The sequence below is a fragment of the Microcaecilia unicolor genome, chromosome 1 (genome assembly GCF_901765095.1).
Source record: "Microcaecilia unicolor chromosome 1, aMicUni1.1, whole genome shotgun sequence".
Taxonomy (NCBI): domain Eukaryota; kingdom Metazoa; phylum Chordata; class Amphibia; order Gymnophiona; family Siphonopidae; genus Microcaecilia; species Microcaecilia unicolor.
In genome coordinates this window covers 769,749,049-769,766,864 of record NC_044031.1, presented here as the reverse complement: position 1 = coordinate 769,766,864, position 17,816 = coordinate 769,749,049, and the positions used below count along the sequence as shown (strand labels likewise).

Sequence of the window (17,816 nt, the reverse complement as noted above, 5' to 3'; positions counted from 1 at the left end):
GATTCAGCGTTCTTCTTGCCCGTGCAGCGCCTTCGGACAGAGGAGAGAGGCGCTGCACGGGCCCGGTAAGAGGAAGGGGGGCCCGATGGAGGAGGGGAATGGCGGCGACGACCCCACAAGGGGGCGGGGCACGGACGGAGGATGTCGGGAGGCGGAGCTTAGGTGAGAGTAGTGAGGAAGGGAGGGGGGCAGGGGCTTCTAGAAGTTTGCTTTTTCGGGGTGGGGGGAGCGGCGGAAAGTGGGGAGCAGCGGGGGGGGGGGGCAAGGCCGTCCGTACAGGACGCTCCTGATGAGCGCCCTTGCCCCCTCCCGATCCTTTTTTTATTTTTATTTTTTTATGTGTTTTCTGAGGTCCTTTGGACCAATCACAGCGCTTTTAGCTCTGCTAATGCGCTGGGATTGGCTCAAAGTTTGTTTATTTTTTCACTTAACACTTTTTCCTGCCACGGAGCTGTCCTAACGAGAGGTCCAGACCTCTCGTTAGTTTTCCTGCCTTTTTCCTGCGTAAAGGCAATCGGAAAAGGTTAGTGCATGTCGTTTCAATGGGGTTTTCACACTAATTGCTCATCTCCATTCCGTTTTCGTTAGCTGCTACTGTCGTCGGAAAATAGGCTTAAGTGCATGGAAAGGATAGGAAATTCTTCCCTGAGGGCTCATTTAACGATGAAAAACGTTTAGTGCATCTACCTCTTAGTTTACCTTCAGAGCTGTCTGAACTAAGCTGGGCATTTTCAGACTTGTGGTTTGATTGTAAACTAATGTTGCCTGTGTCCTGCTCTTAATATCTACCTGATAAACTGCTGACTTTACCTCCTCTATTCTATCTTATTATAAGTACATAAGTAATGCCATACTGGGAAAAGACCAAGAGTCCATCGAGCCCAGCATCTTGTCCACGACAGCGGCCAATCCAGGCCAAGGGCACCTGGCAAGCTTCCCAAACGTACAAACATTCTACACAATCAAGCCATTGTGACATCACTAATGAGGTTGGCTCTTATTGGTGGAATGAGCCACTATGACATCACAATAGGTTAAATCACTGCTCTATGTAATAAAAGTGATTACAAGAGACTACTACTACTACTATTTAGCATTTCTATAGCGCTACAAGGCGTACGCAGCGCTGCACAAACATAGAAGAAAGACAGTCCCTGCTCAAAGAGCTATGTAATAAAAGTGAGCCAAGTATAGGACAATCAAGCCATTGTGACATCACTGATGAGGTTGGCTCTTATTGGTGGACTGAGGCATTATGACATCACACTATTAGCTCTGGTTACAAGAGACTACTAACCTACTATTTATCACTTCTATAGCACTACAAGGCGTACGCAGCGCTGCACAAACATAGAAGAAAGACAGTCCCTGCTCAAAGAGCTATGTAATAAAAGTGAGCGAAGTATAGGACAATCAAGCCATTGTGACATCACTGATGAGATTGGCTCTTATTGGTGGCCTGAGGCATTATGACATCACAATATTAGTTCTGGTTACAAGAGACTACTACTACTACTATTTAGCATTTCTATAGCGCTACAAGGCGTAGGCAGCGCTGCACAAACATAGAAGAAAGACAGTCCCTGCTCAAAGAACTTACAATCTAATAGACAAAAATAAATAAAGTAATCAAATCAATGTGAACGGGAAGGAAGAGAGGAGGGTAGGTGGAGGCGAGTGGTTACAAGTGGTTACGAGTCAAAAGCAATGTTAAAGAGGTGGGCTTTCAGTCTAGATTTAAAGGTGGCCAAGGATGGGGCAAGACGTAGGGGCTCGGGAAGTTTATTCCAGGTGTGGGGTGCAGCGACTGGTGAAAAGCAGAAAGTTCTTACTGCTTGGAGACTCCATTATCAGAGGCATTAACTTAGGAACACAGTTCAGGGGTTCCAATCTAGTTAAATGTCTTCCAGGATCTTCAGCTACAAGATGTACAGACCAAATACTGAAAGTGATCCGAGAAGAGAGCAAGGCTTCAAACACTGATATAATTCACCTGGGAACAAATAACCGGGCCAACAATAGCAAGTTCAAAGCACAGAGAGCGTTCCAGAAGCTTGGGGAGGGCCAGAAAAGTGTGTGACTGAATGTTTACAGGTGGTGGGAGGGATGGGAGAGAGAGATATAGAATAATTTGATTACTTGTGAGCAACATGATGGCACTTGTTTTATACACAGATAGTTTCTGAGAATCAGGCAGTAGAAGCTGCGTTCAGAAGACATGACATGTTAAACGTAGCTCTTCAATAAAAATAAACGTATTACCTGAATGAGATGATAGAGAGAGATGTCAGCAGGGGGGAAGCTGTGGGCCATGGACTGGGGAAACAGCGCTGCTTTCAGTTTGGGGTAAGGAGCCAGTGCCATCCTTAACAGCTGTGGATCCACCTTCCTCAGCAAGGCCTCCGTCTCCTCATTCTGGCCAATGACCTATGAGAAAAGCAAGAGACGAAAAATGCAGAATGGAACAAACCTGCTTTCGTCATTGGAAATTGGGTCCATGTAGGCTGTGAATTGAGCTTTTCAGAGGCCTCACATCTGTTTATCTCATCTGACATACCCACATTCATACTGCTTTCTTACTGAATCCTCCTGCCACAGCCAGAGGCTTTCAACTCCTATCGGAAGTAAGCATTTGATACTTATTGAAGGTCTCTATAGAAAATGGATATAAAATCCTGTACAGGTGGGATTACACCCCTCAAAGTTTTAAAAATATTTAAGCATGGCTCTAGACTGTCTTGGAGGGTCTGGTGAACATTAGGTGATACGCATCATATCTAGTGGTCTTTCCCTAAAGTGCAATCCTATTGTACTCAGGTACTGACTTTGGTCTACCAGATAGTTGGAATACACTATCCAGCCAAGGCGGAATATTGTCTGTTGCATTTCAAACCTTTTGGAGTAAAGAGAGAACACCATAAATTAGCATCCAGCCTCTTTACTGCAAGCAAAATAGCCCTTGCCACAGCTTGGAAACAACCCGACACACCTTCCCTGCAACTGGTGCTAAGTAAGATGGACTATATTTGTCGAATGACTAAACTGACAGTGCTCTGGACTAGTCAATTGATAAATGTCCCTAAAACTTGGCTGCAGAAATTAGGATAACAGCCAGAGTGATGGTTCTTAGTTGTTGGGCTTTTGAATGTAAAAAATAAATAAATACATTTGTGACACAAAGTCCGGCCCTACTATCTTTGACAGGGAAAGGTAATGGGACTTGATATATTGCCTTTATGTGGTGTTTGAAAATACATTCAAAGCGGTTTACATAGTCTATACAGGTACTTATTTGTACCAGGGGCAATGGAGGGTTAAGTGACTTGTCCAGAGTCACAAGAAGCTGCAGTGGGAATCTCAATAGCAGACTATGGACTTTTCCTCCAGGAATTGGCCCAAACCTTTTTTAAACCCAGATATGCTAACCACTGTTATTTTACATCCTCCGGCAAAGAGTTCCAGAGCTTAACTATTCGTTGAATGTAAAAATATTTCCACCTATTTGTTTTAAAAGTATTTCCATGTAATTTAGAATCGGTATCTGCTCAAAGACTTCAAGAGTCTTCCAGTATAACTGGTTTCAAGTTCAATAGAAACATGCAAATTTTAAATGTGAATGATACACTGGAATTTCTCACAAAGGTCTCCAGATCAGTCTCTAAGTTAACAGTACTCTTAAAGTATTATGGGCAACTGTCTGGCTATAAACTGGCTTATTTTGGGGCCACTGCAGCCAATCCCATCTTGTTTAGCGGGGTTGAAGGTAGTAACCTTTGGATTTTGCTATGTGGGGTAAAGATACTGTCCAAGCTACACCTGCTATATACAGAGGCATACTTTCAAAGCACTTAGCAACCTATGAAATTTTGTAAGTCTAAGTGCTTTGAAAATGAGCCCCAAAGTCAATTATCCACTGGGACTGGCTAAAATTAAGGCCCGCATCAATGGCTGGGTAAATTTGCCCATATTACTTTTGGTGTGTATTAACTTCGTTAAGATGGTGATATTACCCAAGTTACTATATCTTTTTCAAGAACGACGGTGGTGTTTCAAGAACCTTAGGGTTTCTCTTTCGTCCTTTATTTGGGAGAGAAAAAATTACTGAGGATTAAACGGACAACTTTACTTATTAGGATTTATTTACTACTACTACTACTTAACATAGAGCGCTACTAGGGTTACGCAGCGCTGTACAATTTAACAAAGAGAGACAGTACCTGCTCAAAGAGCTTACAATCTAATAGACAAGTGAACGGTCGGTCCGATAGGGGCAGTCAAATTGGGGCAGTCTTTTTGAAAGAATTCACTCAAGGCGGTGTTGTATTCCTTCAGTACTTCAGCCTGCTCACTTGATCACCACAGACTGCTCACAGAATAAAATACTACAGATTCTTTTAGATTCGTATTGGGTAAATGAAACTCTTTATTTGCACTTTAATTGGAGAGTGTATAAGTCATTATTGTTACTGCATCACAATGATTAAGAAATACACACACTAATCGAGTACATTACTAAAGGAAGGCTATAGAAAAGTAAAATAAGAAAGATATATATATTTATACATACATCATCACTGGTCAGGAGTTACATCATTCAGACCCTTATCTCATCAGCTAGGGGGCCCGTTGTAGCGAAAGCCTGAAGCATCCAGACCAGGAACAAGTCTTTTCTGCACGATGCGTCCATCCATAGAATGTGCCCCAAGGCTCTGCTGCAAAAAGCCCCCTTTTTAAGCTAAAACTTATTCAGAAATGTGCATGGGGATGCCGTCACACTCTCTCGGTTCAAGAAAACAAACCACTGGCCAGGTGGACTTATTTACCAAACCTCAAGAGTACCCGCCCCCCTTCTGCACAAGCTGGCTTCAGGGACATACATTGTTCTGGAGAGATGCCTTATCTCCTACACCTCCCTTCTGCACAAGCTAGCTTCAGGGACATACATTGTTCTTGAGAGGTGCCTTATCTCATTCCTTCCAGCCTGTTCTTTGAGATATACAAGGCAAGTAAAATACAGAAGAGTTTAAAATGTATTATCGATCAAAGTAAGACTGAAAAGCAATTCTTAATATTTTCCATCACAGGTGTAGAGTAAGAATAAATCAAACAAAATCAATAGACAATTACAACAGTAAAAATATTCCAATAACAATGCAAAGTATGGCATCGTACGCTACTGGGAATATGTGTGTCTCTTTTTAAACTGTAGCCTTAAATAATCCTTGAAACAAAGTCAAGCAAAAAACATTGGAGCAGCGTCTCGTCTCTGCTCCGATGTTTTTTGCTTGACTTTGTTTCAAGGATTATTTAAGGCTACAGTGTTTTAATTTTTTATAAACAAGTGTCGTTTTTTTCATACTTCTTTACTTTTTTATGTATTTGTATTTAAATTTGATACTTTCTTGTTTTTAATTTTTGATTATTTTTGCTTTTGTTAGTTATCTTTGCTGTTTTGCTTTTTTGTTGGTTTTTTTTTTTTTTGCGAAGACCGGTTTCTTCTGTTTTTTTGTACTACATAGTATGCTACTTACAATGTCAACACAGTAAGTAATAGAACATTTTAATAGACAGCATAGGGTATAAGCAAAGATGGACATATAGATAGGTAAGAGAATAAGAGGATTTAGAAAAAGTTTCAAGTTTATTCTGTGATTAGTATATCTCCAAGTTAGAACACTTTTAAGGTGCTTTACAGGCTAAAATTAAAAGATAAACCAACGTGTTTATGCATAATAAAAACATGTATTTACTTTTCCACATAGTTGCTACCATAACTTTGCGGCGACCTATAGATTGTGGTGGTCTGGAGTTGCTGGATTTTTTCTGGGACTACCTGACTGGTGGGAATGAGAGGCTGATTCTGGCTTGTTCGGGAACAGAACTGGAGTGATCTAGAAGAAGCACTGGTGGAAGGGCAGAGCTTAGCATGATTGCTGCTCTGTTACTTCCCACACACACTGCAGGGTATGTGCAGGGCCAGTCTAGCTCCTATTACTCTCTTGGAAAACATGTCTCTTTGGACAGCCAATGGACTTCGCTTTCTGAGGCAAATATGGAAGGAGACCCAGATAAAACCCTGAGTTCCTGAATCCCCATCCATACTAGGTACAAGAAAACAACAGTTAAAGGGAAAGAGAGTAGCCACAACTTTATGATGTAGAAATAATATAGAGAAGATATTTAAAACCCCAGGACGTATGAGTAAAATGATCACTAAGCTGTATTTTACACTGACTGTGGAGGGGACGATGCTGGATACGGATCCTAAGCTCATGGAATCCTGGAATCAGGATATAAGTCTGGAACTGCACAAGGTAGACTGGCAATGTAAGTACATAAGTAATGCCATACTTGGAAAAGACCAAAGGTCCATCGAGCCCAGCATCCTGTCCCCGACAGGCAACAACTAGAAAGTTCTTAATTACAAATTTCGTAAACAAGTGAAAAGTTTTTTGTTTACTAAATCAGATCATTCTAGTTGGTATATGTATCATTTTTATTAAAATATTTAATTCTTTCTTGTTTCTTTTATGTAATACTTTTTATTAATGTACCATATCTATGATTTTGTATTTTATTGTTATCGTGTACACTGCCATTGGACCCAGTTTTGGGAATACTAGTGGTTAATAAGTCTTTTATTAACGTGAACCAGGTAGCAAGAATTTCTGTTGTAATGAAGGTCAAGAACCTATGTACAAACTGCTGCATGAAATTTATGGGGTTCCCACATTTTATTCAAAAGTCAATATAGCAAATCCTGATTGTTGGAGGGAGTGCTGGGCGCAAGGGGATTGGTGGAGGAGCTATAGATTGCAAACGTTTTGGAATGAAGTCCAAAGGGAAATTAGGGCGATTGAGCATATGTGTATTGATCTCAACCCTTGCTTGTGTTTGTTGGGGAAATGGGAAGACAGAAAATGTTGCACGAAAAATGTACCTGCTCCTGGCTGCCGGAGGAAGAGGTCTTCAGTTGGTTGGGGTATTTCAGGTATTTACATTTTCAGTTTGAGTGTGGGGGGAGGGGGGTGCAGGGCAGAGAGAAAGTTTCATGCCAACCCACTTTGGGTTTAGGTCCACTGTGGGAAGCTGTTGGGGGGGGCTCGGACCCTAAAAGGGACCCGTAAGATTTATCTTTATCTTCCCCCCATTATTCTGCTCTATAATTATTCTGTTTGTTGTTTTCAGTCCCTGGCTTGCAGGCTGCAATTGTGAAATAACGTAAAATATCAACAGGCTTCCACACTTCCCTTATCAGACTGGGTTCAGTTATTTATTTATTTGCTGCATTTGTACCCCACATTTTCCCACCTATTTGAAGGCTCACTATATTGCAAAAGGTATAATCATAAACAGAGTAAGAGGTATGGTCTAATTTAACATATTACTGTGTAAGAAATTAGGTAGAATTATTTACACAACACAAAATAAAGCAGGTAAGATATAATGACCAATAGTGATAATGTGATTAACATAATCAAATTAGAAGGGATCAGTATTAGTTGGTTTAGATGTAGAATGGAATCAAGTCATTAAGGAGGATTTTTATTGTAAGTCTCTGCGAACAGGTGCGTCTTCAATAACTTCCGGAAGGTTGTCAAGTCATGCGTTGTTTTTATAGCATTCGGTAGTTATGTTTACACATCAAACTGTGACTACTTGGGTCGTCACGGGAGGGGAAATTGGGAAGCGGGACTTTTTGCAACAGGGTGCAGGTGGTAGTGAAGGAGTTTGGAGACAGTTATAGAAGTTTGCTTAAGACAGGAGAAGGACAACAGGAAGTGAAAGGAAGTTGTGCATTCATGTATTTCTCCTGCTTTGGCTTATGTAAGGGGTCATGACATTATACAAACAGGTTACAGATTCTAATATATGTTGCCAGAAAATAACAGCAGTACATTCAGTTAGATGAAGTTCTTTTTTTATGAGAATATTGTTCTGTTTAGGCCTATACTTCACATGATATTACTTTATAATATTGATTTCCTATGAAAAAGAATATAAATCATTGTAGAAGCTGGAAAGATCTTTTTTTCAGACGGTTTGTTAGTCAGAGAGGTCAAATAGGGGATGAAGATGGCATAACGTGTGACTCAGGGGGTGTAACTACCAGTAGGATTATGAACAGGGGTGTGCTAGTAAATTTTTAACAACAGGCTCTTTCTCCTGACGTAGCCAGCTCTGCAGTTGGAAGGGCCAGGGGTGGCCGGGGGGAGGGGAGCAACACTTGCCTCTCTCTGCTGCCTCCCTTCGTGTGGGCACGCTAGGCATACCTTTGCTGGCAGCCAATAAATGGACTGCCACCACTCCCAACGTCTTGCTCTGAGCAGCATGCTTGAACTTCTCTCACATGCTCGAGAAGTTTCAGCCTGCTGCCCAGAGCTGGAAACAAGGAGCGGGGAGCAGCAGTAGTCTATTTACTTGGCTGGCAGGGCTCAGCATCCCCACCAGCAAAGTAAAAGAGAATTCAGCAGGGGGCCCAAGCCCACATTTTGGGAGCCAGTTGTTAAGGTAGCCATGGAGGGCCCTACTTTAACAACCGGCTCCCAAAATTCTTAAAAACTTAACAACCGGCTCTTGCGAACCTGTGAGAGCCTGCTCCAGCACACCACTGGTTATGAACTGATAATTGATAGGCTACAAGTCAGATAGCTGGGAAATTTATGTGGGATTGGCTTCTTAATTGCATGGCAGGAAGCTGGCATAAAATCAGTAAAGTCCCTAATATTTCTTTTTCTGTATTTCAGATTTGCTTAAGCCTGGAACTGGTTGACAGACAGACGCCAGAGGGTGGTGGTGAATGGAATTCGCTTGGAGGAGCGAAAGGTAAGTAGTGGAGTGCCTCAAGGATCGGTGATGGGGCCGATTCTGTTAAATATATTTGTGAGTGACATTGCCGAAGGGTTAGAAGGTAAAGTTTGCCTATTTGCGGATGATACTAACATCTGTAACAGAGTGGACACCCCGGAGGGAGTGGAAAACATGAAAAAGGACATACGGAAGCTAGAAGAATGGTCTAAGGTTTGGCAATTAAAATTCAATGCGAAGAAATGCAAAGTGATGCACTTAGGAAGTAGAAATCCACGGGAGACGTATGTGTTAGGCGGGGAGAGTCTGATGGTTACGGGCGGAGAGAGGGATCTTGCAGTGATAGTATCTGAGGATTTGAAGGCGACGAAACAGTGTGACAAGGCGGTGACAGTAGCTAGAAGGTTGTTAGGCTGTATAAAGAGAGGTGTGACCAGCAGAAGAAAGGGGGTGTTGATGCCCCTGTATAAGTCGTTGGTGAGGCCCCACCTGGAGTATTGTGTTCAGTTTTGGAGGCCGTTTCTTGTTAAGGATGTAAAAAGAATTGAAGCGGTGCAAAGAAAAGCTACGAGAATGGTATGGGATTTGCGTTACAAGACGTATGAGGAGAGACTTGCTGAACTAAACATGTATACTCTGGAGGAAAGGAGAAACAGGGGTGATATGATACAGACGTTCAAATATTTGAAAGGTATTAATCCGCAAACGAATCTTTTCCGGAGATGGGAAGGTGGTAGAACGAGAGGACATGAAATGAGATTGAAGGGGGGCAGACTCAAGAAAAATGTCAGGAAGTATTTTTCACGGAGAGAATAGTGGATGCTTGGAATGCCCTCCCGCGGGAGGTGGTGGAAATGAAAACGGTAACAGAATTCAAACATGCGTGGGATAAGCATAAAGGAATTCTGTGCCGAAGGAATGGATCCTCAGGAGCTTAGTCAAGATCAGGAGGCGGGGCTGGTGGTTGGGAGGTGGAGATAGGGCTGGGCAGACTTATACGGTCTGTGCCAGAGCCGGTGGTGGGAAGCGGGATTGGTGGTTGGGAGGCGGGGATAGTGCTGGACAGACTTGTACGGTCTGTGCCAGAGCCGGGGTTGGGAGGCAGGGCTGGGGAGGTGAGGATAGTGCTGGGCAGACTTATACGGTCTGTGCCAGAGCCGGTGGTTGGGAGGAGGGGCTGGTGATTGGGAGGCGGGGATAGTGCTGTGCAGACTTATACGGTCTGTGCCCTGAAGAGCACAGGTACAAATCAAAGTAGGGTATACACAAAAAGCAGCAAATATGAGTTATCTTGTTGGGCAGACTGGATGGACCGTGCAGGTCTTTTTCTGCCGTCATCTACTATGTTACTATGATGTACTAGTTTCCAGAATAAACTTTTCTTTTTATTTCACTTCTGAGTACATAAGTATTATCTGTTTTTATTAGTGTAAGAAACAAGAATCCAAGCGACAGAAGTAGCAGGAGTCGGTATTATCAGAAGGAGCAATGGGAAGGAGTCCATGTCACCACTGCCGTCAGAGAGCGGAGAAGCACAGCAGCAGGGGGATTATGTGCTGCCACTTCTGCTGGAGCAGTGGCGTAGCCAAGGGTGGGCTGGGGTGGGCCCAGGCCCACCCACTTTAGGTTCAGGCCCACCAAGTAGCAGCACACCTATAACGTGGCTGGCAGGGACCCCAAGCCCCACCAGCCAAAAACTCCCAACAACATTTTGCTGCCGGTGAAAATCTGGTATTTAAAAGGTATAAGGGGGAGAGGGGATGTTTGAAAGACCATATGGCATGCAGGCGAGAGAGGGAGAAACCAAATCACTTGTAGGACAAGGCGGAGTGCTGCCCACCCAAATTTGGGTGTCTGGCTACGCCCCTGTAGCTGGAGAGTGGGAGAAGTGCTGATGGGAGTCCACGCTACCACTTTGCTGGAGCAGGGAAGTAGTAACGGGTGTCCGTTCCACTGAAGAGTTGTGGGGGTGGGGGGAAGATGGAGGGAGCCTGTGCTGCTGTTACTGCAGAACAGTGGGGTCAATCCTAATAAACTCTGAATGACTTTGAATTGGAAGGCTGAACAGGTGAGAGAAGAGAAATGTGCTTCTGTGTAATGCAATATACCACACTTGCAATGCTTATTTCTGGTCAATGCACAAATGGTGCACAAATGGTTCTGAGGCCGTGAACATTGCAACTTTTCTCCTTCCAGAACCTTGCATCATGGATTCGAAACCTGGCCTCCACGTGTTCTCTGAAACATAACCTCCTTCCCACATCCACCAGGACTATGCTTGCTGCCTCCATAGCTTACCCATCCCCAGTTCACCCGAAGTGCAGAAGACCCAATTCTATGAATCAAACCAGAGAACCTCCACATGGCAGTGCACAAAAAATGCCACTGAACCAATCCCCTGTTTTCAATCTGACATTAAATCTCTGGATCTTTTGAGGACTTCTTTGATTCTAGTCCCGAGGGAACCACCGGGTTACAGTCTCACACACGCATCAATAATGTTACCTGACTCATCCCTCCGGGGGCATACACCGTCGTTGCCAGTGCAAGAAGAGTATGTCCTTCCAAAAGCATGCTGCTCACACCCGCCTGGTTACTAGGAATTATAACCTGAGCATTTGCAAGGCTGGCCTGGAACATCAGCTGCAGATCTAGAAGAAAAAGGTTTCTCTATTTAAAATAAACAATTACAAAAACCTCACTAGTGAAAAACATTTCTACTTCAAATAAGCGACAGGCACTACCTTCACTTAATTTCTGGCCCGTTACTTTATGTCCCCTTCCTCAGGCTGGTAAGAAATGAGTTGCATTTTGTGCAAATATGAATTACTACTGGGCTTATTCTAGTCTTACCAGAGGAGGTTCTGAAATAAGCAAATGACCTCTATCAGTACTGAGAGGTGGGTAGAACAGGCTGTTAAAGCCAGAACACAGGCTTCCTATGAGGTTATTACACAGATTCTACCTCACAAATGCCTCTCACAGTAACAGTACATAACAGCAGAAAAGAAAGATCAGCGGTTTTTCAAGTCTGCCCAGTTATCATGCACAGAGACAGATCTCAGCTGCCAGCCACAAAGCACGACTGTTTGTAAGGTTAGCTTTTGTCAATTTTTTCACTATCACCTTAAGCAGATGGGCACACAAACGTCACACTCGTTTCACACCCAGCTCCCCTCCACTCTCCAACCTAACCACACAGCTTTGTGATGAGCTAAAAAAAAAAGCGCAAATTAAAAACAGAACCATGGTGTTACCTGAGTCGAACGCTAGTGTATGCGACGGTCCAGATCTAAAAAGCTCTAATTTAGAGAAAAGGGTGGAAGGCAGATAACGTTCAATGTGAGCAAGTGCAAAGTGATGCATGTGGGAAAGAGGAACCACGGAACGAGAAAGGGACCTGGGAGTCATCATTGATGATACGTTGAAACCTTCTGCTCAGTGTGCTGCTGCGGCTAAGAAAGCAAATAGAATGTTGGGTATTATTAGGAAAGGAAAAGAAAACAAAAATGAGGATATTATAATGCCACTGTATCGGTCCATGGTGCAACCGCACCTCGAGTTTTGTGTTCAATTCTGGTCGCCGCACCTGAAAAAAGATATAGTGGAATTGGAAAAGGTGCAGAGAAGGGCGACAAAGATGATTAAGGGGATGGGACAACTTTCCTATGAGGAAAGGCTAAAGCGGCTGAGGCTCTTCAGCTTGGAGAAAAGGCAGCTGAGGGGTGATATGATAGACGTATATAACAAGTGGAGTGGAAAAGATAGATATGGAGCATCTGTTTACGCTCTCCAATAATACTAGGGCAAGGGGGCATGCAATGAAGCTGGAGTGCAGTAAGTTTAAAATAAATAAGAGAAAAGTTTTCTTTACTCAGCGCATAATTCGACTCTGGAATTCATTGCTGGAGAATGTGGTTAAGGCGGTTAGCTTAGCAGAGTTTAAGAAAGGTTTGGACGGCTTCCTGAAGGAAAAGGCCACAGAATATTATTAAAGGAACGTAGGGAAAAATCCACTATTCCTGGGACAAGCAGTACAAAATGCTTTGCTCCGTGGATCTTGTTGGGTGATTGTGACCTGGATTGGCCACTGTTGGAGACAGGGTGCTGGGCTAGATGGACCTTTGGTCTGTCCCAGTGTGGCGATGCTTATGTCTTATGTCAATTTCTTAGTTAAGACCAAAGGGTGTAACTGTATTGAATTAAAAAATGAGACATTGTTCTTCCTGAAAAAGCCTGTGATACTGCTTCTGCGCAAGTGAGGTTGGAAAATCCTGAATACTAAAAACTTGAGATCTCGGATAGTGTGTGGGGTACTTTGCCGATGGCTTTACTAATGGAGCAGATTTGATATTTCTATTAATGCACCTGTCGTGTTCAATGATGCGAGTTTTGATCACGCAGCTGGGTTTTGTCAATATACAGAAATTTACAAGGACACTGAATGATGTAAATGACATATGAGGTATTATTTATTTTATTTTCATTTGCTGCATTTGTATCCCACATTTTCCCACCTATTTGCAGGCTCAATGTGGCCTACATTATGCCGTAATGGCGATCGCCATTTCCGGAGTGAGAAATACAAAGTGTTGTTGCATTAAAAAGTTCATAAGTGACAAGTGAGTCAATCAGTTGAGTAGAGAGAGTTCATATCTGAAGTGTGAAATAAAGTGGAATTGCGTTAAGTTCATTGGTGACAGTAGGTGAAGCAATCAAGTATAATAAGTTCGATTATATCCAGGTCTACTATACGTTTCGTTGTCTGGTATTTAGGATGGATTGTTGTGGTAGTGATTTTCAGAAGTTTGTTAGGTCGTGCATTGTTTTTATGACGTTTGGTAGTGCATTCCATAGTTGCGTGCTTATGTAGGAAAAGCCGGATGCATATGTTGATTTATATTTAAGTCCTTTGCAACTGGGGTAGTGGAGATTCAGGAATGTGCGTGCTGACCTTTTTGTGCTCCTGGTTGGTAAGTCTATAAGGTCTGTCATATAAGCCGGGGCCTCGCCGTGAATGATTTTATGGACCAGGGTACAAATTTTGAATGCAATTTGTTCTTTTAGTGGGAGCCAATGTAGTTTTTCTCTTAGGGGTTTGGCGCTTTCGTATTTCGTTTTACCGAATATGAACAGCATTGCAGCTGGAAGTATGCTTTATGTGTAGTGGGATCAATAAATATGGATGCATCCCAGACATGTTTACAAATGCTGCATTTGCCACACTTTCGGTGTCCATGATGAATCCTGGATGGCCCAGACAGGAAGTGTGGATGGCACCAGTATCTCCTTCAGAGTTTTGTCTCTTGAATATGCCACAGTTAAGTGTTTGTCCTTAAAGAATTGATGGTTTTCAAGGATATGCCAATGACCCCTGATGATCTTCTGAATTTTGCTAACGAGGAATGAGTATCGGTGGGTGTAAATGATGTTCGGTCTGTCCTTATCTTGCTTTGGTTCTAAGAGTGTGTGTCTTGTCAAGCACCATGGCACACAGATTCATCCAAAGGGGCTATCCCACCGCAGATATACTCAATGGCTACACCAAGGCATTGGTTCTAAGCGTGTGTGTCTTTCCTTCTGGCATGCTTTGCTTTAGCCATTGAGTATATCTGCGGTGGGATAGTCTCTTTGGATGAATCTCTGTGCCATGGTGCTCAACTGTATATGAAAGTCTTCGAAGTTAGAACAAAGTCTTCTAAGTCTAAGGAATTGTGATAACGGTAAATGTTTCTTCAGGCTTCTGTTGTGTTCATAGTGTAATGAAGAAAGATTGTGAAGTTCTGACTTAAAATTTTTCAGGAGTGAAAGCATCAATAGGGAGGACACAGATTTCAGTTGGAATTTATCAGAAAAGTTGGGTTAAAATGGATGATTCTCGAGACAGTTACAATCGCCATGAGTGTCCAACCTATTGATGCTTTCACTCTTGAAAACTTTTGACTCAGAACTTCACAATCTTTTATAAAACTCATATAAAGAGTGTCTCCAGTGTATTATCATCAACCGACTGTAGCGTTAATATGGGAGAAATAGTATTCTCTGACATAGAGAGATGTTTTCATAACCTTCGTTACTTAGAAATAGTATGCTAAATTACTTAATGCCCTTAAAGGTCACTTTCATTAAAATCCATTTTCCTGTTTTAACTTAGGTATTTGCCTTAGATTGTTTGAATCTCATTATTTATCTAGATTGTGAAGACATATTCGGGTAACCCCCTCTCACCTTTTTTTCAGATACACACACCAAGTACCCTCTGTGTATAACTCACATACATAGTCTACAGATTTCGATGTATAATGTCAATCAACAATATACCTTACACAATTATTTTAATATACGGATTTTTTAAATACATTTTTAACATGTATTCCATTTTTATGGCAGCTTTTATTTGAAATTTACACTCTTTGGTTAACTATTGTTACCTTGATACAAGATTATTGGTCCTCATATGTTCTTTGGGTTTTTTATATTTTCAATATAAATATGTTTTCTATTTCACATATTATTTCACAGATTTTATTATTGTCAGCATGTTAATTCACACTATGTTTGAGGTCATGTATACTTTTCAAATTTGACTGTTCACACAATTTTATGGTTGCATAGTCTTGTACTGTTGAAATTTATATTTATGTATCTGTGTTTTTATGTTAGACCCCTGAGGCAGGCGTTTGTGCGCCGAAACACGGCCCGTGTCGGGTCTTGGTCTTCATAAAAGATGGCAATTATCTCTTTCTTGGAGGCCCAGTGTTGCTTTTTTTGTGTTTTTGTTACTTATTTGTATGCTGTTATACCCTCTCTTTCATGACGATAGTGGTGAGAAGTAAACATAAATACATGTCGTCCACGTGTGAGACTGAATATCATGCGTTTAGTATGACAGGAATATTTTATTTATTTATTGCACTTGTATCCCACATTTTCCCACCTATTTGCAGGCTCAATGTGGCTTACAAAGACCTGTTATGGCAGCGCCATGCCAGGATAGAAATACAGTTGGAATTACAATGAGATTGAGGACGACAAAGAAGAACTAAGCAGTTATAGAGAGGCATCATTCAGAGTAAGGTGGAGTGGTGAGGTGTTATAGTTAAGCTATGGATTCTCATGGTAGGCCTTGTTGAAAAGATAGGTTTTCAGAGATTTGCAAAAGTTAGTGATTTCGTTAATTGTTTTCAAATTTGTTGGAAGTGCATTCCACAGCTGCGTGCTCATGTAGGAAAAGCTGGTAGTGTGTGTTCGTCTGTATTTTAATCCTTTGCAGCTCGGAAAGTGTAGGTTAAGAAATGTGTGGGCAGATCTTTTAGCATTTCTGGGAGGTAAGTCAACGAGGTCTAACATGTAAGTTGGGGCCTCTCCGTAGATGATTCTATGAACAATCGTGCAGATCTTGAATGTGGTCCGTTCCCGAGTCCACCTCCCTGAAGCCTTGTTTTAAGAGCACTTTTTCCTCTGAAAGAAGTTTGCTTCTTACGTGTAATTTATACCTCTTTCATAACCCCCTCCCCCCCACCCCCATGTTTTAGTCTAGAACATGTCAGGTTTCAATTCACATCACAAAAGGTTTTTATTTTGGTAGCTCTCTCTGGACTGCATGACATCTCTTTACATCCTTCCTGAGACAGCGTCTCTAGGACTGGACACAGAACTCCGTCATTATCTTTTCTCTGCTGGATATGCCTCTCCTCATGATCGGTTCTATTTTTTTCTTACCTCTTGGATTACTGGCAACTCCTCGAACCTGGACTAAAAATTCAAACCAAGGATGTGCTTCATGTAATTCTTTGCTGCCCAAAATTGGACAATTAGAAGGTGTTAAACTGAAAATAAAAATAAAAAAAGAAAACCTCAACAAACAGTAATACAGGATAAGTCTTGCTCTGTTGTGGCAGCTGAAATAGCTTATTCTAGCACCTGGGGAGTAATTTTATAACAGGGCAGCTGTATTCAAGTTCCAAAATGGCACTTATTTTACAAAAGCAACATAGGTGCATGTCAGACTTTATAAATTAGGCTCATACGATGACTGCCAATAGGACACAAATTGTCATTTGCTTTTAAGATGTAAATGTATGCACGGTTTCTATATGAACAGGCATATTAATAAAACATTCACTTCTATCCTAACTCCACCCTTGTATTCCAACCATGCCCCCAGGAATGTCTACATACAGTATGCTTATAAGTACACGATATCTTTTTTTTTTTTAATCAATTCTGAATTACAAAGCAGAGGCAAACACATTATCAGTTTTTAACATTTTTTTTTTTGTTACATTTGTACCCCGCGCTTTCCCACTCATGGCAGGCTCAATGCGGCTTACATGGGGCAATGGAGGGTTAAGTGACTTGCCCAGAGTCACAAGGAGCTGCCTGTGCCTGAAGTGGGAATCGAACTCAGTTCCTCAGTTCCCCAGGACAAAGTCCACCACCCTAACCACTAGGCCACTCCTCCACTCCCCACTAGGCCACTCCTCCACTGTTGCTACTATTTGAGATTCTACATGGAATGTTGCTATTCCACTAGCGAAGTCAGCCCTTGCAGATCACCAATGTGGCCGCGCAGGCTTCTGCTTCTGTGAGTCTGACGTGCAGGACGTCAGACTCACAGAAACAGAAGCCTGCGCAGCCTTCTACATGGAATGTTGCTAGTGGAATAGGAACATTCCACGTAGAATCTCCAATAGTATCTATTTTATTTTTGTTACATTTGTACCCTGCGCTTTCCCACTCATGGCAGGCTCAATGCGGCTTACATGGGGTAATGGAGGGTTAAGTGACTTGCCCAGAGTCACAAGGAGCTGCCTGTGCCTGAAGTTCCCCTGGACCAAAGTCCACCACCCTAACCACTAGGCCACTCCTCCACTGTTGCTACTATTTGAGATTCTACATGGAATGTTGCTATTCCACTAGCAACATTCCATGTAGAAGTTGGCTCTTGCAGATCACCAATGTGGCCGCGCAGGCTTCTACATGGAATGTTGCTAGTGGAATAGCAA

General features: G+C 42.3%; 1 protein-coding gene across 1 annotated transcript in view; it reads right to left on the bottom strand.

The window, feature by feature from the left end:
- Positions 1-17,816, bottom strand: part of SPG11 (SPG11 vesicle trafficking associated, spatacsin) — a 189,878-nt gene that overhangs the window by 108,702 nt on the left and 63,360 nt on the right. The window contains 3 exon segments of the mRNA XM_030189824.1: positions 2,263-2,427; positions 11,314-11,459; positions 16,531-16,637. Coding sequence (XP_030045684.1) covers positions 2,263-2,427; positions 11,314-11,459; positions 16,531-16,637 — 418 coding nt within the window.